The sequence below is a fragment of the Xiphias gladius genome, chromosome 22, assembly GCF_016859285.1.
Source record: "Xiphias gladius isolate SHS-SW01 ecotype Sanya breed wild chromosome 22, ASM1685928v1, whole genome shotgun sequence".
Taxonomy (NCBI): Eukaryota; Metazoa; Chordata; class Actinopteri; order Istiophoriformes; family Xiphiidae; genus Xiphias; species Xiphias gladius.
Window position 1 is genome coordinate 14,935,116 of NC_053421.1, and position 27,291 is coordinate 14,962,406.

Below are 27,291 nucleotides of genomic sequence, written 5' to 3' on the forward strand. Positions count from 1 at the left end.
TTATTATTTCTACAGATCCGTGCAGAAACATGAACAACTAAGAGACAGTGATTGTGACTCATGCTAATACTTTGAATTCCTTAATGCTTTGAATTAATTTGTTGACTTGTCTTGGAATTAACTGTGGTGCAGAGCCACAATGAAAGACAGATGAGTATTAAATGTCGGTAAAATGATGCTCTCCAGCAACTGAGAAAAGGAAGTGATTTTTATCTTCCTTCTTCTGGTATAGTACGTCTTTGTAGATGACAGAGGAAACATAAATCACATCTGATGGCATATAAAGGCTTTTTTGGCCACTATGATCAAGACATTTTTAAAAGATGGAGGAGGTCGAGAGGAACTAAGCTAAAGCATGTCCAACACAAATAACCCCATGGGACACAATTTAGAAGACCACTTTCAAGAAAAAAATACATTTACAAAAATACATTTCTAGTATTACTATATCTGATTTTACTCTTATGATGCTTACATGTGTCTCTGCTGAATGTACAGTGAGATACATAGAGACACAGACACCAGTGATGGGGAGGGAAGTGTGTTTCCACATTGTGATGTGTAATGGTCTGGATGTAACACAAGATAAACTGTACAGTAGCTCCTGTCCACTACCTGTAGTGCCCTTCTCTGTCCTTGCCCTTCTCATTCTCTGTGAACCCAAGAGACACCTGGCTCTGTTTCAAGTCAGTGGATGGAGGGAGAGGCTGGGGGAGGGAGAGGGAAGGGGGTTGGTGTTGGTGTAGACTGACACTGAGGGTGTGCAGAGCCTGGCATTCTACTCAGGACAACGGGGAAGACACAGTCAGGTGGCGGGAGGAACACACCAAGGACTAAAGGTCCTCTTTTTAGGTGCGACGGACACAGGAGAAGATGCCCTGGTCTTGACGCTGAGATATTCTCTCTGCCCTTCAGGGTCACTGGCTTTAGGGAGGACGTTGGCCATACATTTTAAGTTCAAACACATGTTAGGAGTTTCTGCTACAGCTGGAGCCACACTAGGATGACAAAATACAAGAGAGTAGGAGTCCAACTGGGTAGAGGGAAAGAACCATACGATGTCAGAAAAACTACGCAAATGTGAGGGGACTGAAAGATTGAGTCACTCTTGGGAAACCAGTTGGCCTAAAATACCTGTGAGCGCCCTGTCTAGAGGACTCAATGACTGGATGACTTTCATCATCTGCCTCTTCCTCGTCCTCCTCATCCTCCTCCTCTCCCTTCTCCTCCTCTTCTTCCTCCTCCTCTGCCTCTTCTCTGTGTTGAGAGGAGGGGTTGAGGGTTGAAAGGAGAAAAGGGAGGATGTGGGCGGGCGAGAGGGAAGAGAAATTGGATAGAGACAACATGAAAAAACAGCAGCAGAGGATGGCCCGGGACAGACAACACACAGAAATGACACTAAAAACATGCTTGTCAGGAAAGAAGTAGACGTATTAGTGAGGTGTATGAGAAGGTTAGCAGGTTTTGACAACACTCCTTCTTGAAATATTAGAAATTGATATGCACAGACAACTGTTACAACTACAGTCAAATACAACTTCTACAGTAGCATTAATACAAAAAAACTTTTTAATATAAAACATCTCCCAGTGATTTTAATTGAGTAGAATGAGATTTAATTCAACGAGTAGGGTCTGGGATACATGGTCATACATGAGTCTGCTGCCGGTTTGCTATTTGGATCCCTCTTGGTTGTCTGGATTTCATTAACAATATGGAAAATGGTGATCTTCAAAGGCGGCTTGGATTTCCTGTGGTGGACTGGAAAGAAGCTAGTCTGGTATCGTATGACCTGCTGGACTGAATTTAAGTATACCTGAAGACCTGAGCGCTACCAGAAATATTAGTAGGTATGCTGCTTTGAAAAAAGCTTGTAATCAATGACAGGGGAATGGATCATGTGGCACTGGGAAAGACACTTATCAGTGATTTTAAAGACAAAAATCGAGGTAACACATGATTCCCAGAGTAAAGTTCAACCCTTGTTTTTGTCATCTGATTTATGACCTATAATAAAAAGTGGAATAAAGGGTTAGCATAATTTCCATAAAAAGGTACCATTTGACTAAGTTTTTCTGGTTCTTTTATAAGGCATAGTCCAAGCTACTGTATAATTAAACAAGATTGCAATTTGCTTCTTGCCTGAATCACCAGTTGAGGTTTCTTTGAGTTTGTGTAGTCGCAAAGGTTTATCTCGTATATAAAACAGATGCCAATGTGGAGTTTAAGCTCAATGCACTCTCACCAAAGGAAGCATGCCTTGAGACAGAGAGCAGATAGCTCATATCACGTGTTTACAGAGGCTTCCTATTTCCATCAATGGCAGGAGAATGTCTTTGACAGCGGGAAAATTAATTTAATTGTCACTGTGCAGCAGCTGTCTCCTCTTTGCCTTTCTTTAATTTGCTATTTAATTAAATTCTCTTCTTTGGCTCCAGATAGAGTGGACACAAGACTGAAATATAATACAACACTTGCAGTCAAGCTGTTTCCTGTGAAAATGAATAATACTCCGTGGACCCAGGAATAATTTATGATTCCTTTTTAGTTGCAGTTATCTCTCAGGGTTTAAAACATAAAACAAACCCCACCGGCTGAACCTTTTAAATGCAGGATCAGACCAAGTTCGAGCTAAAATGGAAGAAAGGATAAAGCTTCTTTTCTTCCATTGAACATCTTCCACTTTTCCATTCCTCTCTGTCCTCCCCCTGCCTCACCTTTCACTGATGTCTTCAACACCTTGGCCACCAAAGGGCAGGAATCTGCTTGCAGGAGTATGTGGGCTGCTTGGTGATGCTGGGGCAGAAGCGTGGCCTCTGTTCTGGAGTGAATGTCTCCGGCTGCGTCTTCTCTCCAGGCCCCGCCTTTCGTTGGTGCCGCCAACACTGGCACGTCGGCGGTCCTTTCGACAGCTCGGGGGCAACTGGGTTTCATCGTCACCATCCTCATGACGCAGAATCATCTGGGACAATGAGTCATCGAAGAGAAACTGAGTAAATAAATTGTGTGCAAGCTGTTCACAGACAGTAACCTTGGTGCACTCTTAATTTCTGGCTGCTGTATGAGCCTGTCAGACGTCATGTGACCTATGAACGATTATGTGACAAACACACCTATTAACATTACACTAAGGTTTTTTTGTTATGTGAGAACGGCTTGTAGTGTACGCTTCCTGACCTCATAGATGTTGAACTGTTCTATGAGGTCGAGGTCCGTGCCCTTCCTGCTCACGTGTCTCTGGGCCATGGCTTCGATGCCCTGTTCCTCCAGACAGTCCACCATGTCATAGTAGGAGTCCTGGTCTGGGAGACCTGCCAGAGTCTGAAACACAAACACATACGCATTGTATTTTTTTATTTTTTTTTCAAAGAGTTCTAGCCTTGTTTTTAGAACTTTTTTGTGAATGTCGTCTGAAAAATAGCAGCTCAGAAAGAAGAAAAATGACTACACAACTAGTTGATACAGTAATAATATGAAAAGTATTTACTCAATAGAATTCACTGACCTTATTGATGAGTGTCATTGCATACACCAGCAGCTCTGTATCCACTCCATCCTTCTCATCAAGGATCTCCATGATGTTTGACCACAGTTTTGTGCCTGCAGAGGCAAGAGGCATAGAACACATTGTATATCACAGGACAAACTCCAAACAAATGTGCTAGACGCTGAATAATAATAAAGTCCAAAGTAACCATTGTGTCCATCTTATATCATAAAAAACTGCTGCCACCTTTCAGCTCCGCCACTGTGCAGCAATAAAATTCAAAATTTGTTATGTCATCTCATGGCTCCCTTAGGAGAACTGCAGTCATAGCAATTTTTCCTCTAGAAAAGTGACAGAGTAAAAACAGAGCAGGGGCACTGATCTCCAGTGAGAGAGAAGCAGCTCTGTGCCTCAGCCACGAGGTCAAGTCCATCTCCTTTTCATCAGGGGACCGGGGGTCAGGTTTAGTCTTCTTATGCAACAGCAGAACTGATGGGATAAGACAGAGCTGAGACAGAGGGATACCTGAGCCCTCCACGCTGTAGCTCAACCCCCCTGCTGTATTCCACAGTACAGTTTGGAGCTCTTAGAGAGGCAGGTAACTGAACCCCAACGCAGGCAGGAGTTATAGACTGTCTCAATAAGTCCCGTTCCATGCATGGCTAGGGAGCTGCTCAGGACAACTGATTTGACTAATGCCTAACCGGAGACTCTGATCTGCGATCAGCTGAACAGCACTACAGCCACCATCGATGGCTTTATTAGTGGAATTGAAGGGAAAAGCTACCCTAAAAGGGAGCTTTTCATTTCAGTAATATTTGAATTCTCAGGATTCACTTGTACATTTGAAAAAGTCTGAAGCAGCATAGGACTCTATGGCGGCATCTACTGTGATTTTACAGAGATAAGGGGGCAATTTCTAATTAGCCGGAAGACTCACATTCAGATAAAATTCATTTTCATGTAATATCTCACACAGTCTGAGTCCACAGTCTGTCACTAATTCAATGGAGTGACACTAAAAATGTAACCTAATGACATTATCAATTCGGATGCCCTGCCAATTGTCTCTGTATGTCCATACTAAATTTAACATCCAAAAATCACTTTAATAGCATCATGTATACTACATTCTATTAAAGATTGGATTCAAATATATACATATGTAGAGAATATGTGTTTTAAATGCCCTATTTAAATCTATGACATGTCTGAGTCGTTTAAAGTGACACAACTGACAACCAACGAGTCACTGTTTCGGATGGTGTGTTAGGGACTTGAGTTTGTTTATCATATAAAACTGAACTGCTGGCTGGTTATCCTGGGCTCCTACCTCTTTTGGCATCCACAACGCTCACAGCCTTTATGAGCAGGGTGGCATTAGACTCTGTGTACTCCACAAACACCAGCAGCAGCTTTAGCGCTGTCTTCACCACCAGCCGGAACTGCACAAAGAAAAAAAACACAGTTAACTCAGAACATACAGAGCAGCAAAAGCCCCCAAATCCAAGCACAAAACATGAAAATCAACTGTGAACTTAATGCTTTTTAAAACAACCATAGACCAACATGACACAGTATGTGCTAGCCCTTTAAATTCCAAATACTAAATGGCATTGTATTGGAAAAGCTTTTCCTGTCTGAACAGTCTTGAGAGGTTTGATAAGAGTTTGACATTGACAGCTCAGTGGAACATACTGTACTATAAGTCAAGCAGTATGCAAATACCAAAAAGGTAAGAATGACTGAAATCTGCATAAAATAATAACTGCATAAAGTTACATAGTGAAACAGAGATGAGTCTAAAAGTACAGCAAGATAACTAAAGCCTGCCAAAAGTTTACAACAATTTCTACCACAACAAAATAGGAAAAGGAGAGAGAAAACTATTAGAGAGGGGAGAAATAGGCATGATGTATGAGAAAAGCTGGCAATACTTATCTGCCTGAGAGTGAAAATCAACATAATTAAAGTGGTGATTAAACCATCAGCAAAACACTTGTGAACAGCTGCCACATCAGCACTAAGACTGGACAAGCACCAGCCGAATAATCGTGGTTAGAATGAGTACTGCTAATGGAAATTTGCCATACAAAGAGATTGGGAAGACAGGGTTCTGATTAAAAAAACAAGATGAATGCCAAATATTATGTCAATATTTATATGGGAAGCCAGAAAAGCAATAAGTAAGAAGAAAACAGTGAGGAGAAAAAGACAGCCAATGTAGTTCCCCCATAAACTGCAAATATGCGCCACGATGCAATCTGGCCACTAGAGGGCTGAAGACCACAATGACAGGAGAGTTGCTTGCACGTTGACATAACACTGAGGTAGGTAATTTCAGAGTATTGAACTATATGGTTATTTTAACTTTTTTCAGTGCCCAGATGAGGTTGCCGGGTTAATTTTTAAAGTAAAGCTACTGTATCGTTGTGGCAGGGATCTTGTGAAAATTAATGTTTCATTTTCTCTACCTTGGATCCGACCAGGGTGTAAAGCCACTGGACCGTTTCATTGTGAGATATGAGGCCGTTCATCCCATCCACATACAGCATTATCTGACCAAGAGCTGGAGAGAGAGAGAGAGAGAGAGAGAGAGAGAGAGAGAGAGAGAGAGAGAGAGAGAGAGAGAGACATGGGGTTTGGTTAATCATCGACTATTCCAGCTGTTATTTTTGTTTTCTCACTTAAAGTAGTGCAAAACAGTGTTAAAACATTTGTCCTGCTCAAAAAAAAAAGAACCAGGCAAACACACAAACTGAGCTTCTGGAGAGGTAACCTTTTCAAAAATCACAACAATCAGATGAAGACCTAAAAAGAAAAAACAGCATCCACGATCCTTCAAGTCAGGGGACACAACTGGGGGGGTGCCTCACTTGATGCTGACATGACCTCCATCTGTAACAGGATACATAAATAAGAATATAATAAGAGCCAAGGGAGCTCAATGGGGGGCAGTGAAAGTGTAGGGCTTCTGTTAAAGAAATGAGATGGGGGAAGGGCGACAAACACCGCTAGACAGGAGAGGGCAAAAACAAAAGCTCCCTTTAAATATGTGGTCTTTTTTTTAAACAGCATTTCAGTGGCCATCCACACATAAGGAGGTAATGCATTCACACAGAAGACCACAGCAACAGGATGAGCACAGCTTGAACTCACTGCAACTTTAGGTGATACATTAGCCGACATGGGGCAAAAAGCTGAAATATAAACATGCGAACACCAGCTTTGGAAGGCCTGTTTATTTATTGGAAGAAACTATGGTTTTGTGGGTAATACACAAAAGTTGTCTGAAAAAGTTTTGAAAGTCCTGTTTGTCTTTAGCATGATGGGTGATCATGTTCAGAGATGTATTAGTACCTGGGCAAGTAGCTGTGCCTTAAAAGCTGAGATACCAGGTGATTTGAACTGTAAAATTCTAGGAAAAAAATACTCAAACAATAGACAGAGTTTGATCTCTGACCAACAACCACACAAAATACTTTATGTACTGTTAACAGACTTAAAAGTTCGTCAAAAAAGTACCACCTAATCTCCTCTTGCTGTGTTTAGGATGGGTTCTTCTGACTTGTTACGATGAGTGGCTGCAGCTTCTGTCACATATTTTTCCTCTCCTCTTCTCTAGAGGGGCATGAAAATCGTGAATATGCTGTTGATAAGCCAAAATTCCCAGGTGCAGCAGCTGTGTGTGCATAGTGCGCGAGAGCGTGTGGGTGGATGCATGAGTGCATGCGAGTGTGTGTGCGTGTGTGTGTATGTGTGTGTGCATGCTGACGGCCCACTGGGGCAGCTCTTCTTTTATCAATATGGGTTAATTACTCACAACATGTCGGGCCAGAGCATTCCTAACAGTCCTCTCCTTCTGTGAGCTCAGACCCTTGTGTCACAACAGTCGGTAGCATTGACAATATGGCAAATCAAAGCAGACCACATCAGAGTGTGTTTATGAAAACATGATTAACCCCCTCAGTCAGCGCGGGCCAGAGTGTCACCCTCTCCTGTAACTCCCCCGCTTTGTGTGGGACCGCTGCTGACAGATGAGTGACAGCAACAATGACATGATGTACAGCTGGTCTACTGAGTACAGAATGGACTACTATGGTACATTGTTTAAAAGAAAAAAAAAATTCTAACTCGCATGTTATAAGTGTCTAAAATAATGATTCACAGTAATTCCTTATACACAGAGACAAACAGCTGTGACTTTTGCTGGATGAGTAATGAGCTACATGCTTCTTTTCAAATCGGTAGCCGATGTCTGACCTGCATCACTGCATGGACTTTTATCTCTTGTCTGCACCTGTGTACAGTATCTGCCCTGGTGCAATAAGGTTTTGAGGAATGTCCATTGAAAACCGGGGTGAGAAAAGATAGGTGGCCATAACGAGGCTTTTAAAAGTGTCATTACACATGAATGTTCAGCTGTTGACAGATGAGACGTTAGCGATTGTTCCCAAATGTCAACCACAAAATGAAATGACTTTTAGATCATTCTGACATGTTATCATAAGACATTATTTTAAGGTTTTAACGATAGGGAATGGGTGGCTTTTCAGCACGTAGCCAAGTAAAATAAAATCGGAATGAATGTCTATATCATATGTGAATTTAATTTAAGATACAGAAATGATATGATATTAAAACTCTTACGAACCATGCCAGAAACCACACAATCATTACCTTTTCTCTCAGATTCATTAAAAGTGCTGCTTCATGGAATTATTCAATGCCAGCTGCCATTCATGTACAATTCAACTTTAAGGACCAGAAACCACATGGACTGCAGTTACCCTGTGAACGGTTAGGTAAAATGATACCGTAACTGTTTTAAAAAAAAAATAAAATTGCCTTTCATTATGGGAAACTGCAAACTTCAGAGTCTGGTCAGAAACAGTTTGAAGGAAACATCTAATTACTCTCAAAGCGATCACCTTTGAGAAGTGCAAATGGAACTGATTTCCACACACTTGTGATTAAATTAGTCATGAAACTGCTCAGGAAAATGAAAAGTTACCTGGGTGTTGCAGTTCAGGCTTTGAAAGTGTGATCAAATCATGAAACTATGGCGTACATTCTCAGCCTTGTACCTTTGTGGTTAGCTGAGACTGTGGGTCCAGAACCTGGGATGTGTTTTTAAACTCCACAACAGACAGTCATCGATAACTTTGGAAGAGGCTTAATAAGAAGAGCATGTGAGTGCTGAGTCTGTACAGGACTCCCTCAACTTCAAGCACTGATCTGGGGCCAAAAATGTGGGCCTCCATTCAAGTAATCATGAGCAGCTTTACAATACCTCACACAAAGTACAACAATAACACTGCTAAGTCCTTTTGCATGTATGTCACGTAATGAGATCCTGGCAGACAATGAGCTGCCTTCAAAGCACTCTGATTAGAATATAAATGTAAGCCATTACAGGAGGGGATATATTTGAGGAAGAAAGATTTAGGTTAAAAGAAACTTGGAAGTGTTCAATGAGCAGCCTGGCGTCTGTGCAGCACTCTCACACTACATTTCTTTCAATACTTTTACATTTGCCTTAAGAGTAAATAGAACATTTGAATGATATCAAGCTGCAGAAGGGAACCAAAGACCTACTAACTGGAGGAGACAGACCCTATTCTGGTGTCTGAACAAGAACTCTGAGAGAAGTAAAAACGCAAGCAATTTAGGTCTGGTGGAAGTGTTTCTTCAGGGCCTTTCCCTCTCATAAACCACAGCAATTATCTTCCACAGCTCCAGGAATGTGCAGGAAGGGCTGCTCCCTGACTGCTGCCGAGGTGAGAAGCACTCCGAGGTCTGGGTGGCAGCTGACTCGTTGCAGACATAAAAAAAAGACAACCTTATCTATGAAGATGCAAGAAATCAACTCAACAGCTTCCCTTCTACGAACCTGCCCCCCCTCCCCGTCCTCTCACTACTCTGCCACTTTGGTTTCATTTACATTTTGGAATTTATCAAAACTGGGTCAGCCAAACTGTCTGTCAGTGTGCAACATTTATTTTACCAGGACTTTGGGATAGGGGCCAAATCTCTGTCTCATACAGTTCAGCTTAGAGCCCCTTATCTTGTAATGGTCTGCATTACCTGAGAGCTGCACTCATAGTGTGCCTCCCTGTACCCACGTGAGCTGGATGTGCTTCAGTGCATAGTCCGAAAGAGACTTTTTATGTAAATTCTTGTTCTACAATGTCACAATAATTATTGTAAATTATTTAAATTTCATGAGTGCACACTGGATTCTTGGCAGTGACACAAACAGTACTCAACACTGACCTCACTATTTCTCATGTTCTCTTTTACTGGTGGTCATTACGTATTGTGAGTCATCAGATAAATTCAGGAATATTTTTTTTCATCAAACTTTTACTCATGAAAACACTTGTCTGGACCAAGCTAAGATATACGGAAGCCATAATCAATATTTTTATGTTAACAAAGGACACGACTACTTGTATTTGAAAGGCATCGCTTGTAGTGATGAACCCAGAGAAAAATATCACCCGACTCTCAGTTCCCCTCAGTTTTGGTTCAGTCTCATCAGCATTGTTTTCAGCTGCAGCAGGTACCTCCAAAAAACCTCATTCAGCATGTGGCCAGACACACGACTCCAAATGAATGTTAATGTTGCTCCGTATCTGTTGGCTACGGAAATAGGCGACAGTTTGTTAACATGTTCATCATATCAAATTTATAATGTTTTAATATATCAGTGTTGTGTTTACAGCTTGTTTCCACTGCCCCCAAGTGGTCAAAAGGTCAGTTACTGCAGGCTTAAACAGTAAATTGATTAACAGGGGTGCACCCCTTTTCATTGTCGGCGTATCGTTACATTGATACAGATCGCTGAAATTTTGTGTACAGTGGTGTAGTATGTTCTCTGATTTCATCACTGTAACTAACGGTGTGTGACAAGGTAGCCGCCTGTTGCCTTTCCTGTCTAATTTATATCCATGCGATCTGAGCTACAAATTAGGTGAGTCAGAAGTCGGTTGTCACATTATTTGTCCCTCAGCAAAGGCGGTTCAGCAACTTCTTTCCATGTGTGAAGATTTCTGTCATTTAAAAAATTTTATTTTCAGTGAAACTAAAATTCATGGCATGTATTTTACCTCTCCTGGATTTGGCTACTGGACCCCTACCTCCCATCCCACTGTATAATGCTAGTCTGCAATATGTTGATTCCACAAACTGTCTTGGTAATGTGATTACCACAAGCTTATGTGATGCCAGCTCAACCAAGTGCTGGACTTGTTTCCTGTGCATTAGAACTAATACACTTCTGCGCAAATTCATGAACAGTATGTATTGACTGTATTTGTAAACTGTTCTATGGGCAAGAGATGCCTTTAATAAACAATATTATTATATTATAATATCAACTATATTTATCATTAAGAGTCTACAGTCATGCTAGAAGTGAGGTGAAGCTGCTTTGAGCTAATTGCTAACATCAGCATGCTAACATTCTCAGTGACAATGCTGACATGCTGATGCAAAGCAGGTATGATGATCACCATGTTCACAGTCTTACAGTTATTAGCACAGTCATTAAGTACAGAATTTTGAATATCTTTAAAAATATATGCAAATTAACCAATCCTGTATAATCATAATATTTTATAAAATGTCCAAAATATTTTCAGTGCTCATGACCCGAATTAACCAATGAATGATGGTTTTACTTCATAAAAAGGGGCTGATTGTTTCCAGTTTCTTTTTCACAATGGCAAAGACTAGAGACCTGTCTGAGAGCATCAGAATTTTTACTATCAAAAAACATAATTCCTAAGGCTACAAGGCCAAAGATCTTGAAATCCCTGTTCAGCAGTTCGTAATGTTATCAAGAAGTTTGAAAGTCACTTAAGACTGGTAAGATGCTTCCAGGACGTGGCACTAAGAAGAAACTCAATGAGAGAAGTCCTTGAAGTTTGATTCGGAATGTAGAAAAAACACAACGCAAGACTATCTAATCTAAAGAGCTGCAGGCTGACCTGGAGCACACTAAACCAAGTAGGGCTCCATGGGTGAAGGCAAAGGAGGACACCAAAGAAAGGCAAAAAAAGGTAAAGACTAATGTTTGCTAAAACTTTCATAGATAAGCCGCAGCCTTTCTGGGATAATTTTCTATGAAACCAAAGTAGAGCTCTTTGGGAATGAAGTACATCTGTTTGTTTATAGGAGACGAAATGAAGCACATAAGGAAAAGAAGACCCTACTTACAGTAAAACATGGTGGAGGTTTTATTATACTGTGGGGCTGCTTTGCTGCCTCTGGTACTGGAGGCATTGAATGTATCAAAGGACTGACGAAATCAGAAGATTACTAAGGCATTTTAGAGCAAAATGTGTTACCCGGTGTCAGAAAACTAGGCTTGAGGCGATGGTCTTGGTTCTTTCAGCAGGACAACGACCCAAAGCAGACATCCAGCAGCACAAATGAATGGTTGAAACGGAAAAGATCGACTGTTTTAAACTGGCCAGCAGTGAGTCCTGACCTAAATCCCATTGAAAACCTTTAGAGAGAGCTGAAATCTGCCATTGCAAAAAGGGCTCCTGCAAACTTAAAAAAGCTTGAACGCATAGCAATGGAAGAGTGGCAGAAACTACCAGCAGACAGGTGCAAGAAGCTTCTAGATGGCTACAAGAAAAGTTTAGAGGCTGTCATTGTTGCCAAAGGTTATGCAACCAAATATTAGTGAAGGGTGCCAATAATTGTGTCTAGGGTACATTTAGTGTTTGTATTATTTCACTATTATGCAAGTTTTGTTTTGTGATTCTTTTGTTTAGTAATTTTGGACATTTTATTCATATCCTGATTAGAGAAAATTGGTCAATTTGCATTTATTTCTATAGATATTCTAAATTCTGTACTTAAAGTTTAGGGGTGCCAATAATTTCAACCAGGACTGTAGTTAAGTATGTTAGTATGCTAACGTTTGCTAATTAGCAATCACGAAGTACAGCTGAGGTTGATGAGAATGTCATTAAATATGTAGGTATTTTGCCATAAACCAAAGTAAAAATTTTAAATTTTGACTTGTTGACTTTAGATGAAAAGTCAGGGTATAACTAAAGTGATTCCAATTCATGCTGAGGGGGACATGAATGTGTGTACCAAATTTCATGCCAATCCACAAACACTGCTGCTGAGATATTTTAGTTTGGAACAAAGTTGTGGATGGTCTGACTGACAGTGCCATCCCAAGAAACATGCTGCTAGCATGGCTAAAAATTTAACTGTGTTTAATCACTCGTAGATCATGTTAAAAGATGGCAGATTTCCTTTTGGTACTGACATTTATTATCACTGCTTCCATGCCTCTGTCTAGCTTCTGATTTAGAGTCTGTCTACTATAAAAAGACAAGTTTATGACTCAGGCCAATTAAACAGCTCTTATTGTATATGAACTGGAGAAGACATGTTCATGGGTTACGTTCCATTTGTTATTCAGCTAATCACCCAGACCATTAGACCCAGACACACTGCCTCTGCCAGACCAACTCTAGTCACCGAGCCGACTGCCAGAGTTACATCGAGCCCCATACAGTAAAACAACAGGGGGATACTTCCATTTTCAGAGCTGGATACATGTCTGCTAGCATTTGACACAATTTGCTGTGGCCCTAAGCCCAAACAAATTCCCTAAAGACAAACAAACAGACCTAATGGAACAATAGCATGAAGTAAGGCAGGGGTGCCTCTCCAGTATTTGGCTGAGCAAGCTCCACAGGCACCGCAGACCTGATGAACTACTGCAGTGCTGAGCAGGGCAAAGAGAGCTTTAAGGAAAATAAATAGCTGAAACATTTCCTATTCTCCATGCTTCTCTATTACCTCTGTATTTAAAATGGTCTAAAGCTGACAGATTTGAGGTGCTACTGTATTTCAGAAATTTTAGAAAATCATTTCAGAACAGACAACTGGGGAAAGCCCAACAGATGAGCATTTCCCATCCTATCCAAGTAGGGAAGACTTTGGAGAATAAGCTAGTGCATGACATCCACCCACTTGTAAAGCGAACTGAAAGATGAGCTGTGGTAAATTCTTACTGCTCTTGAGAGAGAAGCGGTGTGATTCGCTCCGGTTCTGACCAGCCATATGCTGAATTCAGTCCCAAAAAACACTCAGCTCACTGGAATCAGCCGTAAAACCCACTCGAATGCTGAGGATTTCAGTTTGCCCGCGTGCTACATTACTGCAAAAGATTTATTTTTTTTCCAAATTATAGTTTATGTATCTTAGATGGCAAGGTCAGCGATGATAAAATAAGAGCTGGAGAAATGAACCAAATCAAACATTCTCATAATATAATTGGCCTGTGTACTGAATTCTGTTACAGTAAAACAGGCTCCAGGACAGGTTTGTTATTGCCTTGCTAAGGCTGAAAACTTCTACAGATTAAGGGAGAAGAAAAAATGGGAAGGCAGAAAATAGGTCAGACAGGTGGGGTTGAATTGGGTTCAGATGCAAACTGTCTGCTCATGTCGGGGATCTGAATGGGTCCGTGGGGGTCTGAGGGGTCTGACACGGGGGGGAGGGCAGGATGGGACATATCTGGTAGGAACATGGCTCTAAGTTTAACGAAAAACATAACAACAGATTATGTTTTTTCTATTCAGTTAAAGGTTTTTTATACTTAAATTTTAATTTTTTTAACTTGTAGGTAAAGGGTGTTAAAATTATAGTTTTACTTTCTCAAAACAGGACAAAATAGTACATGGAATAATCAGTACTGTATCTTTTAGTTAGACACTGAGTATGTCAGTCAATTTGAAAGCTGGTGATTTAATTTGATGGAGAGAGGCAATGCTGGAGGCAAGACAAAATGTTGGCAGTGGAGCGAAGAGAGTGAGGGGTTATGGGCTGAAACCACATGTAGCGCTCATTTCCTAAATTTCCTCTGACCAAATGAAGTCATTCCTGTCATCCCAAAAGAGAAAAGTCTCAGACAGGTAAAGAAACTGAATTATGTATAAAAATATTATTGGCTTTCTCAGGAGGATGAAACCTCGAGAGCAAAGAAAATATTTTTTGGGATTTTCCTTTTTTGGTTGGGTGTTGGTGTTTGGTTTAGGGGTTAACTAGTACTTTTATAAAGTAAACAACACAAAAACTGTCTCCCTGTCGAGTGATCTTTGGATCATAACCAACACATTAAAACCTAAGTATGAAACGAATCAACCCTTAAAAGAACAAGAGTGGTATCATGGATATGTATCCGTGTCTGTGAGAATAAGTGAGTATTTTTCAAATGAAAAGTTTTGCACAAAGGCGCAGCGGGAGCAGTGGCTGGCTCAGAGAGCTGCAGGAGAGATCGGGTGGAAACCATGCACATGTTCCCATGGGATCTCATTACAAACTAGGAGTTCAAGTTTCTATTGGTACGACAAGAGCATTCCTGAAGATCTCTTCCTCACTCCAAACATAGGGCTTGTCCACATATGTGTGTCAGCAGTTCCTGTGTTTTCCCTCTTAAATTTCCTTTATCCTAGAGGATTTAACAGAGCATTCCCTCATCTTTTTTTAAGCATTATACTCGCATGATCATGCAGAGAAGAAAATGGTCGCACCTATACATTGATATAGATGATACATTTGCACAAAACCTCTCAGTCCAATCCAGATGGAATGGAAATGTTTATCCAGACGATATACCATAGTACAGGCCTCCCTGCTCTAGAACTGACGACCTATAACACAGCCAGACAACACAATACACACTGTTTCCAACAAGAGCTTCCAGGGCAGCTGTTAACCCAACTATGCCTGGGTTTTCATTTAAAGCTCAGCAAAGTGGTCAAACCAGCAAGGGGAGAATTCAGTTACGCGCTGTTAAACATTTAAAGAACTTGGGTCAGGATATTAAACAAAGACGATGATCCTGATTCTAAATTAAGAGAAATAAAATGTCACTCTAATATGTAATGGAGCTGTATACTGGAAAAACTTACTATTTGTGGCACAGCAGCTGGTTTCATTGATTAAACTCCTCCTTTGACTAAAGGAGGAGTAAATAATAATTTGTTTAAAGTGAAGACTCCTGGATCACACACAAACACACAACACACGCACACACGCACACACACACACACACACACACACACACACACACACACACACACACACACACACACACACACACATACACTCTCTCTCTCTCTCGTTTGTACTTTTGTCTTTGTGAGGACAATCATTGACATAATGCATTCCCGAGCCCCTTACCCTAACCTTATCCACCACAGCTAAATACCTGAGCACAACCCTCACCCTAACCCTAAAGCAAGTCGTAACCCTCAAACGGCCCTTTAAAGGTGTGTCAGAGAGTGAGGACTGGCCAGAATGTCCTCACTCCAGTGGTTTAAAACTCAAACTGGTCCTCACAAAAATAAGTATGCGCGCACACACACACACACACACACACACACACACACACACACACACACACACACACACACACACACACACACACACACACACACACACACACACTAGGCACACAGATGAAAAACAGCTGTACAGATGTGTCACTGGATGTTGTGCCTTGCTGATCTGAAACAAATAGAATTGTATGCCACTACACTGAGAAACGCTGTGGAAACCAACCAAAATTTCAACAAAAGGGTCTTGTGTTTTAGGTGCACTTGTAGCTTTGCGAAAAAGACTGCTGCCCACTAAAGTTACTGCTGTGTGTGGCACTAAAAGCTGGACTGAGCGCTGTATTGGGAGCAGTGTTCCAGGCACCAGACAGTTTAAGGGGCAATGAAACACTTGACTAGAGCACATCTCCCTTTCCCAGAGAGGCCCTATGAGCACCTACCTCTGGAAACCAGGAAGTCAAGGTGCTTTAACTCATGCCATTAGAAAGAGAGAGAAAGACATACATACATAGAGAGGGAGAAAGGAAGAAAGGATGAGATAGAAGCACCAAATGAAATACTGGCACGACTTATTTGATAAAGTAATACTTCTGAACCATTCACAACACAACTCCCATTTCTGTGGAAGCTATAAATTCACAAGTATAAGTTATAGCATATAAGGCTGTGTATATGCAATATAACACAGCATGTGATGAGATATGGCCTTCTGGGTATGAAGATAATTTATACAAAGTTTAAGAATGTGTTTTACAAAAATGTATCTGAGACTGCTTTGAAAAGCTTGAAAAAAACTGACTCTTGCTCTAAATCCCTATAGATCAAAACAAAAACTTAAGCTTTACTTCCTTTTCGATTCCACCGAGGCTTAGAAATGGTGACTGTTTTGTAAACAATGGTGTGCAGAGAGAAATGGCATGGCCTTTAAGAAGCACAAACAGGGAAAGTGTAGCTAAAAACATAGCTTATGGCGAGGAATGTCAACACGGAACATTTCAAAGCAGGGAATAATTGCTTCAAGTTGACTGTATTTGGTTTGTCTTTAATCTGTCCTCTGTCTACTGCTCCCATTTTTACAGTTACCAATTAAACACGGTTGTTACTTTTGTTAGTGCTCTTTCTGTAAATACTACAAGTGGAACGATGATCCAGGAAAAACCTTGTTATTTGTTCTTCCACCTCGTCTCCCTGTTTTGCTCATGATAATTAGTACCGTAGGGATCTTTTTTTTTTTTTTTTTTAATTTTAACCACATTGAAAACGTTTAAAAGTTTGAGCTTAGTTCAGAAACTGTTTTGACCATTTGCACAAGCTGCTTTCATTTTAGGGCTTTTGAACCACTGACTGGGCTTTGATGTGTTACTGTGACAACCTATGTTATTGTGTACCTTTTTAAAAAAATACAGTGTATGCACCTTGTGCATCAGCAATTCGGTCTGTACTAAATGGTCTTATGTGAGCGTCGTAACTCCAATGTAAGAAATTTGCATGCAGTATTTATTAAATGGATTACATTTTATTGTAAAGTGCTCTAGTTACAGCAATTTGTCCATTACCCGGAGGTTAAAAAAGACGGAAAAAAGTCAATTTTCTCTTTTTTGCAAGAAACTATTTTGACTCAGAGAAAAGGTGGCATCCATTTTCCACATTTGAATTGTGGATTTAGGGCCACAGACTTTCAGCGTAGCCTAAAATGTAAACATAAATGGTGAGAAATAACATTTTACAACCCCATGAGACCTGTGCAGTCTGAGAAACAACATTCTTAACTAGAAAAGCATACACAATGAAACTTTTGCTCAGGTTTTCACTTCATCAACCAAAGATTTATGATTTCAAGGACTATTTTATGAAATAGTGTTGTGTTGGATGAGACATAACTTGCATGTTCATTTAATTACTGAAACAAACACCATGCACATCTTTATTTCAAAAAGAAGAATGAATATCACTAATGAGCCCTTCATTACATTTTGGCTCCTGTGTGTTTGCAGCTTACAGGAGTACCAGATGGCACAGGCACCTCTGAAACAGTGACCTCACACCCTTTCCCACTGATGGGGTGATAAAGGCATACAAGCTTTCCCCTGGGCCAAAAAAGTGCAGGCCTCCAAGGAGCTAATTCCAGGTCTGGAAGCCCTTCAAGCCAGGTGTGAGGGGCCCAGAGAGGGGCCAGACCCCAGCCAGGCAGACGCAGAAAATACCCCCATCACTGAGGGAGCACTAACTGGCCACATACACCAGAAGATGGAATGAAAAAATTAGGAAAAAGAAAAAAGTGAGATGGTGTAGAGTGCTGAAAGAGCTGCAGGAACTACCTTTTAAAATGACGGCAATGTTCCGGAGAGTTAAGGCTGGGAACCTGTTCTTGTAAAATGCACGTTAGTGACTGGTGTGCATGTGTGACTGTGCCTTTTTCAACTACAAAAGACCCATAAGATTGATTTTTATTCATGAAAGAGAGCAAGATTGTTTTGTCGGCGGTTTTTTAATGCACACCAGACAGATGGGTTCAAGACTGCATTCCTTTTTTTTTTTCCACTGGCCTCAACTTTAAAGACATTAAGGCAACAAAAAAAAAAGAAATCCCCACATTAGAAGTGATCAATGTTTGATACCAAAGCAATTACTGTTGTTGCTTTGCTCTCTGTCTCTCTTCCTCTCTTCTGTCTGTGTGCATGTGTGAAAAAACTTCAGGCAACTAATTTACTCCCCTCCTGGGAATCCTTATGACATAGCTCCTCTTGGAAGTCGTCAAGAGTAAAGCGGCCAGATCTATATACATTTCTGACCTGTGCATCTGCGTTCCAGCACATGCTCCACTTAGGTTCTCCAACACATGGCTCACGAGGGAGGGTGATCTACTACACTCCACATTTCCTCAGCTGGTCAGGAGAAATTAGGTCAGGAGTTGAAACAGGTTAAGAGGGCTTTTGGGAGAGTGGTAGTTTGGTTTAGTTTCTCATGGCGATGTGGAGATACATGAGGGGAAACTCTACAGCCTGCAGAGATGAAGCTATAATTTAGCAAATGAAAGAATAAAGGGAGTTCCACATAAAGGTACTGACACAGATGTTTTATCGGAATTCTCTGGGAGGTAAAGGGAAAAAATAGGACAATACAATAAGAAAGAGTGAAAAGATATGAGAAGTGGTCTCATCGTTCACAGCACGATGACACCCTTACATGTGGTCAACTCTGAAGTTTCCAAAAGCCTGTCATTCTCTTCCTCTGCATTGTTTTGCCCATTTAACCTGTGTGATTTATGTGTCTGAGTCAGAGACCAGGCCAAGTTCAGATGAAGCATCGAACATTAAAGATCAGAGCCGACAGAGGTAGTCCCGGTAGGGGTCATGTCCATGTTTGTAACCTGCCCAGGGGTCAACAACAGTACTTTGTCACGGACATCCATCCTTTGCTCTTTGATTTTTTTCAACGACAGTTAAGGTCAACAATAAAAAAGTTGGAAAATCAGAGCACAAGCATTGAGGAACATTCAGCATCTATTTGAATAAACATCTGATTGAGAAGTGTACCCAAATCATGAGGGTCAATTACACTCTGAATCTCGTTTTTGCAAGGCTTAATGAAGTAATAAAGAGGTTTCTGAACTACAGATCTTGAATCTTAAATGAAACTTTTGTACCACAAAAGTTGGATACAAGCTTATGAATTTGTGTCTAAGTTTATAGCATATACTTTTTTACTATATATATATTAAAAAACAATTAACTAATGATGTAGTAGCTCAGGTTAAACAAACCGAAGTGCAACAAATTTTCATAAAAAAATGAGGGAGCACAGCAGGAAAAACAAAAACGAGAGAAAGTTAAAAAAAAAAAGCGGGGGGGGGGATAAGTTTTATGATCTGCAATATCCTGCCAGAACTTTTATTAGCTACTCAAGCATGTGTGACCTGCCCCTTCACAGCAGGCTGTTAAATGGTAGTCACCTTGGAGTGCTATTGTCCTCTAGTATCCCCAAACATTCTACCCCTGCCCCTCCTCGACCTTAACATGTATGATCTTTCACCTCAACGACATGGGACAGATAAATTAACCAGCTGCTAAACCTGGCCTAACGTCCGTATTATCTGTGACACACATTTGAGTTTGTTTATATACCTTAAGTGTGTGAGCGTGAGAAGGTCATCAAGCAGAATCATCAATTTACATGGTGCATGTAAACACGTGGTTCTGGATAGGTTTACGGAAAGAAAAGTGTTACAGGATTGATTGATAACATCCTTGATTAGCTGTAAATTGAGGTGTTAGAAAGTAGAAGAGAGGAAAGTACGCTATGAGTTTACTGGTGCAAAGCCGTGCTCTTCTGCAGTGGACTTACCCCTGAGGATGTAGTTCTGGTAGTTCTGGTCGGCTTCAGCTCCCACTTTTATCAAACATGTCAGTCCTTCTGCCACCACAAACTCGTGCACCAGGTCCTTGTCATCCTGGGAAGGAGTCAAGAAGAAACAGGAAAACATTCAAGATCCATCATTCATCAGAGACAGAGCCAGAGAGTATAACATTTTAATATAGCTTTTTAAAAATAAATTATCTTAATTTGATGGAGTTAGTTCGGCCTTCCACTACATAACTGCACTTAGAGCTAGATAAACCTTTGGTGGCATGAATGTCGGTTGCAAATCATAGACTAAAAATGAAAGAGCATTCACAGAAATAACAAACTGAAACCCTTCCAATTAATTAAAAGAGTTGTATGTGATAAAAAAAGTAAATCAATCCAAAAAAAAAAAAAAACTCCAGGAACTACTGAGATGATTTTTACTGATATTAATGTTCACAACTTATACACATGACCAATTACTTATCATGCTTAAAGCAGAACATTTGATGCAGCAACACAAACCTTTCTATCTCTTTAACCTGAACATTGCTAAACAATCAAGCAATGGTCAATGTATTTTACTACATTATTAAGGAGTCAAAAAAAACAGTTAACGAAAAACAGGTATTCAGACTTCTATTTGTTAGCTATGGTTAACTATGGTTTGCCAGGGCACATGAGCACACTTCGCATATCATCATCTACAGAATCCTCAGCTACAACTGATTTTTTTTTTAACATTCAGTTATAGCCACTGAAAGTGCCATGAATGATGCAATCTGCCAGCAGCTTGTTCACATGGATTCCTGTTGCTTTGGCCCCCCCACTCCATCCCACATTTTGTCCTCGATGACAAAACCACCTGCATCTCTCACACCTGTCGATGACTCTGTAATTTAAGGCCAAGCAGGAGGGTTTCTGCAGGATTTAACATTTTTTGATGCACTCTGCTGTTCAGATGGGATACAGAGGAAGAGAACAAAAAAACACCGTGAGGTGGTCAGGGCTCCTTCTCTCCCAGGAGGAAGCGTAAGTGCTTCCAGAACAGCTTTACCATAGATCTGTGATGGAGACTCCAGTGATTTGGCAAACAGTCTAAATATACAGGAGTGTGCTAAAGAAACAGAGACAGCAGTTCTGAGACTCATACATGTACACTACACTTCTGCGATGTAGAGAAGTAACACTGATATGAGACCAAGTGGACATTGTATTACACAACAAGAAGGATCAATATTCTACACAACTGCAACCCTAAAAAGTCACATGTAAAAAAGGAGCTGTTCTGATATATTCTGGATCTGCATCAACGTCTGTTGCTCTCTTTTTCATCCAACTGTCACTTAACCCTCCCCCTCTGCAGTCGACTGCCCGGCTGCTCAGCCCAGCCCAAGTGTGTGTGTGTGTGAGTGTGTGTGTGAAGTATGACCAGACCTGAACACTCCACAGCTGCCACGACGGCAGACTCTCAGCAGCACAACTCTGCTTCAGAAAAACAATGCTGTGTGCAAGTGTGACTGTACATGTGTGTTCTGATGCATGTGTGCAGGCTGCATACAGCTCTTTCATGTTAATGTGTGTACATGCACATCAACATTCAAAGCCCAGGAAAAAGTATGGCAAGGGATACCTCCCAAGGAGTGCTGCTTTTCTGAAAAATGCATATGAGATCAAGACAAACTCAAAATGCAGTGGAATTCACTGGATCTTGTGAGCTCCAGTTTTAAGAAAGATATTCTTAAGAGGCCAGAATGAGCTAGAATAGAGAAATAATTACCTGAAAAATCTGCTTGAGGGAAAATAGGGCTCTTCGTAGCTCCCGTCCAGTTGAATTGTAGAGTTTTTCTGTATGGAGAGAAAAAAGGGAAAGAATGGAAAAATGAGCTGACAATCAGAAATGTGGTATCTTTCTCTGATATTGTCATACAAAAAGTGAATGAATCAGATCTTGACAAGAGATTTGAGATGATTATAACTTCTCTTGAAAAATTGAGTGCCTATCTACTAGTGTTTTAGTGCATCACTTGCTTCACACGTTTCCATGAACTATACATTTGTGTCTGCATTATGCACATGTCATTGGCAGCAATTATCCTAAGCATATAAATATGAAAAATATCCTAAAAGAGGAACAGAGAGAGCAAAAGAACAGTAGGAGCAGCTCAGAGCACATCTGTAGAGAATTAGTGAACAGAGGATGTTTCCTGCTGACAAAGCCATATCTGTAGCTTACCATAATACAAAGTCATGGCAGAACCCTAAGCCAATAGCCACCACAATGGCTAAGGCACAACACCCCCGTTGATCACTTATGGAAACTCTACAGGGCACTAAAGGAGGGATAAGACAGATGTAAGATGCTTGTGATGCAGGAGTACATTTCCTGCAACTACTTTGACAATCCTCCACCCTGTGTGCAGCCTGCCGAGTCTGCCAGGGAGTGGCAGTGTTGAGCACAGTCCTAGTAGCTCACTCATCACTGCTGTGTGAACTCTCTCTGACTCAGCAAAACCTGCCCATTACTGCTGCAGATACAGCAACATACAGTGCACTCCAGTCCAATGCAGAGCAGTGCAGTTCAGTAATCTCACTGTCTGCCTCTCCCTCTGTGTTATCTTTTTATTCACCCACTGCTTTTTATGTTGAAAAAAAATGGCATTTTTTTTCTGTATTTGAGAGATAATAATTTCTTGCTTGAAGGCATGCTAATATGTCTTAGCAAAGATCTGACAGGATATTGGCATGTGCACGATCAGGCATGAACACAGTGAGGTAGTTTGTTTCTCTCCCTCTCTCTCTCTCTCTCTCTCACACACAGACACACGCACACACACACACACACACACACACACACACACACACACACACACACACACACACACACACACACACACACACACACACTCTACATAAAGACATGACTAGCACTTTGCAGAGTGGCTCGAGTCTGTCTGTTGCATCACTGCAGTATTTGCAATCTTGACTAGATGGGCAGGAAAATTATTTATTACTGTGGGTGCATGAGTGTGTTTGAGTTACAGCTTGTATACCCAAACGTGCAACTGAGAGAAACAAACAGGCAGGCACAACATATGTACATATTGCATTGAATACACCCCAGCCACATAAACACACACACAAATCAGTTGTGCCCATGAGTTCCTTGTCATTACAAAAAGCTGCCACTAATTCTATTCAGAAGTGTGAGAAACACAGACTGATGAATGCATATGCATGGGAATCAGAGCAACAAGCCTCTATTCATTATTGTTGTTGGCTTCCTCCTCCTGAGCTGTAGAGTAAATCCCCTCAGCTGATGAACTGAGAGACAGATGGAGAGAGAAAGAAACAGGGTGTGTGTTGCCAGTTCTTCGGGTATGAAAAGGGGACTTCTAGACACCGGACCAGGATGCCTTTTCCTGTGACACAATATTTTCACGACACACACAAAACCTCACATGCAGTGACAGCTACTATATGCGGTCCCACTAACACAAATATCATCCAGCTCCATAAAAATCAAACTCTTTTGTGAAAAAGGACAAAACTATTTCAGATCTAACAAGCTAGTTTAAAAAAAAAAAAAAATCAACATATAACAATTAAGTATATCTCAATGGCCCTTCAGTCTATCTTAATAATATGAGTCAAACTTTGGGTTTAAATATGCCATGTTTCAGGACATGTCATCGCAGGGAAAGGTTGACCACAGTGGAGTAACTCTACACACTTCATATTATTGGTTTAATGCACTCTACTACAGACGGACAAGATACTGGAGATGCATCTGTATTGCAGACAGCCTGGGACTGGGCCATATGTGGTTAAAGGGCTCCCATCTGATGAAGCTGCATGCTGAAATCAAACATCTCACAATCCAGTTCCAGCAGAGTTCCTTATCTTTAGAAGATGTCTTATTTCTAATTTATCACTGTGATGGTATTTGGTATGAGTGAAGCAGAGCTTTAAATGTTTTGTGCATTCAGCGCCGTACATGGCTCAGGCACCTGATGAGTAGATGAGTATTGGTCTTTTATGGCAGAGTCCTGGCAGGTCACTGGCAACCATATCCACAACGAACAAATCTCTACAAGTCCAGAGGTATTAAGAGGGGAAGCTGTGCGATGTTGGTGATTTATGCTTTCATAAATGCCAGGAAGGAGCTGTGACTGGGCCTTTTTGGTTCAGGCCCCCTACTGTGGAATTCCCAGCCTGAGTACAACACAGCTGCCAAAGTCGGTATCACCTCAAAACTGACACATTTTTGTAGAAAGTTGTTTCTTTCTTTTCTTTCTTTTTTTTAACTCCCTTTTAAACTTAATATTCCATTATTATCACCAATATTCAATATTATTATGTTCAGTTTTATGGCTGAAAAATGTAGAAAAACAACAACAACAAAAAAACACCATACAATTTATGCGTCCAATACTTTTTGATGGCTCTGTTTTGCCATTTTTTTATGCATCTAAAATAAAATGATTTTGACACTTTTATATATTTGATACATATTAATCTGATCTTTGTGCAGCTGGCACAAAATGAAGCCCATTACCATGATTCTGTTATGGACAAAGTAAGGGCTCAGTTACCAAGGTACCAAAGCTCATTAAATACTGCATCCTCCTCTACAGGTCAAGGTAGGGTCATTTCCATTGCTCTGTAGTTCAGGAAGATGACTCAGAGTTTAAATTAGGCCTCTCTAAACAGACAAGCTCTCTGATCAATGGAGTGTAAACAAAGATGGGGGTTACTTTGGGTTACTCATCACACCTTCACCATACAAAGCAAACTTGATTTGTGATACTACTTCAACCCAAGTCTTGAATCAATGTGCACTTTTCTTCTCATAGTCTTAAATGGACTTCCTCACGGACAGTGGATGTTAATCAGTCAACAGATAAATTACACCCTGCACTGCTGAACAACCAGTGATGATTCTGCCTAGATCACAGCACAGCCCTACGACAGTGATGCATCAACACCTGGGCTGCCATTGGGTTTGTTTGTGTGCGTGTGTGTATCAATCAGCAACAGCATTGCAGAGAAATTCTTCCACACAGAGTTCAACTGCCATTCGAACAAAGGGCTTATGCTCCTCTACTTAGCCCTGTAGTTTGGACCGAAATAAAACTGTCAGAAAGTTATTCCTGTCCAACACTAAATGAACCCCATCTGCAAGAACAGACGGTTCCTTCGCTGTCCTTGTCCACGGTCCACACACTGATGCACCTCCCAGAGGCCCATCTCTAATGAGAAATAGCTCAGTGGAGATTAGTTCCATATCATTTGGCACAGATATGCACCCAAAAGTATGGGCTTTGTGCATTTCCCTATTTAGGAAAAGAACCCAGGCACTCTTTTATTGAGAGGAAATGCTTGTGAACCCCAACTCTCAACATCACGTTCACCTGAAACCCTAAAAACGACCTGAAAATTCAAACTAAATAGCTTGCTGCATTTGTCATGGATTTGTTACTGGGCCAAGGCAAACTTAGGACTAGAAGAAGGAAGGAAGATAAGATGGAAAACACATAATTTAGGCACTGCAAAACATTCTGGTTGCTTGAGATGCACCTTTCTGTTCTCACTTGACCATAATAAAGCTACAATAACAACACAAACAATTGCAGCAGCTTAGTTGCTTTCCACAGCCTGACCATAAGATTAATTCAATGTGCCTTTTCAATGTCAATAGAGCCACCAAAATCATGTTGCAAATTACTCTTTATACCACAAAACAAGACAGCCTTAAAATTAAAAGAATGTCTGAGTGCATCTAAGGACAAGCAGCCCATTTTTTTCCCATCATCTTCACATTCAACTTAGGTTTTTACTGACAAGTACCTGACAGTGGAATGACTAAAAAGAGTGAAAGTTTTTCTTTGATGCCTCATACTGATGTACCATAAAGAGCAGCTGTTTTCTCCTCTTAAATTGCAATACACAGTCTCGTTTTCTCAGCTGGAACAGCTACAGGGATGTAATGGTCTCATAATTATAACAATCATAAAAGTAGTAGCGGAATTTCTATAATCATCAGGAATGTGCTCTAATACCTGAAGTAAAAGAAAGTGAAGAAAAACCTGCTGGGGGGCCTGAAAAGTGGATGCATGGTTGTGCTAGTGCTGAGAAGACCACTTTTAAAAGCAAATCTATCTGGTGCTGCTTCAGACACCTTATGAATCTTTATGCCAGTGCCAGCACATTCCAGTAATCCTGTCTTGTAGGAGTTATGGGTCACTTTTTATTTATCTCCAACATACAAATCTCAACTTAAGACCAGTCCCCACCACTTACTGTCGGACAGCTAACAAACAATCAAAATGTGTTTGCCAACAAAGCCATTAACCTTGCTCATTTTCCATCTACAAACACCACTAAAGTGCTTAGTTACTCATATGTTTGCATTCCTTTATTTCCAGAAAGGTCCATAAAATGAAAAGGATGACTACCCCCGCTCATGCTTCCGAGGCAGGCGGAAAACATAAACCACATCCAAAGCACAGCCAGGAAACCCACAAAGACCCCACTGGGCGGGACAACCCCGCACACTGCTGTAAATTACACTGTGTTTGTTTTAATGAGTGGAGCTGTCATACAAGAAGCTGAGGAGGATCCCTAGCATCGTACTGGTGATTGTAAATAAAACTTTCTTACTATTCACAATCAAATCAACAGGATTTATATGGGATGCAGAGATGCTGAGGTTAAGAAGAAAACATTACACGAGTCCAAGGAACATTTGCTACGAGGCTCGGAGGAAATGGCAAAAAATGATTTGGTAAAAAGCTGAATAACACATATAACTTAAAGGCTTTAATTTGCCTCTGCTAAGTCTGTGTTGCATCTTTCCTCATCACTATCTGTCACACCCACAACAACAGGATACTGATTTTGAACTATAGTAGGTCATCAGTATGCAAAGTCATCAGTCTGTCATTAGCTACTATGCCAATTTTGCACATTCTGTAGTGCTATTACTGTTGCAACTAGCAAACTAACATGAGCAAAAAATAAAAACACTGAGAGTCTGATAGTTTCTTTAGAGGACATAGTTAAGATAAAAGCTAACAT

General features: G+C 40.7%; 1 protein-coding gene across 4 annotated transcripts in view; it reads right to left on the minus strand.

Moving 5' to 3' along the window:
• fhod3b (formin homology 2 domain containing 3b) overlaps positions 1-27,291 on the minus strand; it is an 86,791-nt gene that overhangs the window by 15,154 nt on the left and 44,346 nt on the right. For 3 of the 4 annotated variants that reach the window (XM_040116765.1, XM_040116767.1, XM_040116766.1), the window contains exons 4-10: positions 21,992-22,059; positions 20,212-20,317; positions 5,962-6,056; positions 4,821-4,932; positions 3,506-3,600; positions 3,178-3,321; positions 2,718-2,962 (exon numbers count right to left, since the gene is read on the minus strand). In XM_040116765.1, the coding sequence (XP_039972699.1) occupies positions 2,718-2,962; positions 3,178-3,321; positions 3,506-3,600; positions 4,821-4,932; positions 5,962-6,056; positions 20,212-20,317; positions 21,992-22,059 (865 nt within the window). Of the gene's footprint in view, positions 1-827; positions 999-1,134; positions 1,258-2,717; positions 2,963-3,177; positions 3,322-3,505; positions 3,601-4,820; positions 4,933-5,961; positions 6,057-20,211; positions 20,318-21,991; positions 22,060-27,291 lie in introns of all 4 variants that reach the window. The other variant, XM_040116768.1, reaches the window with a different exon arrangement.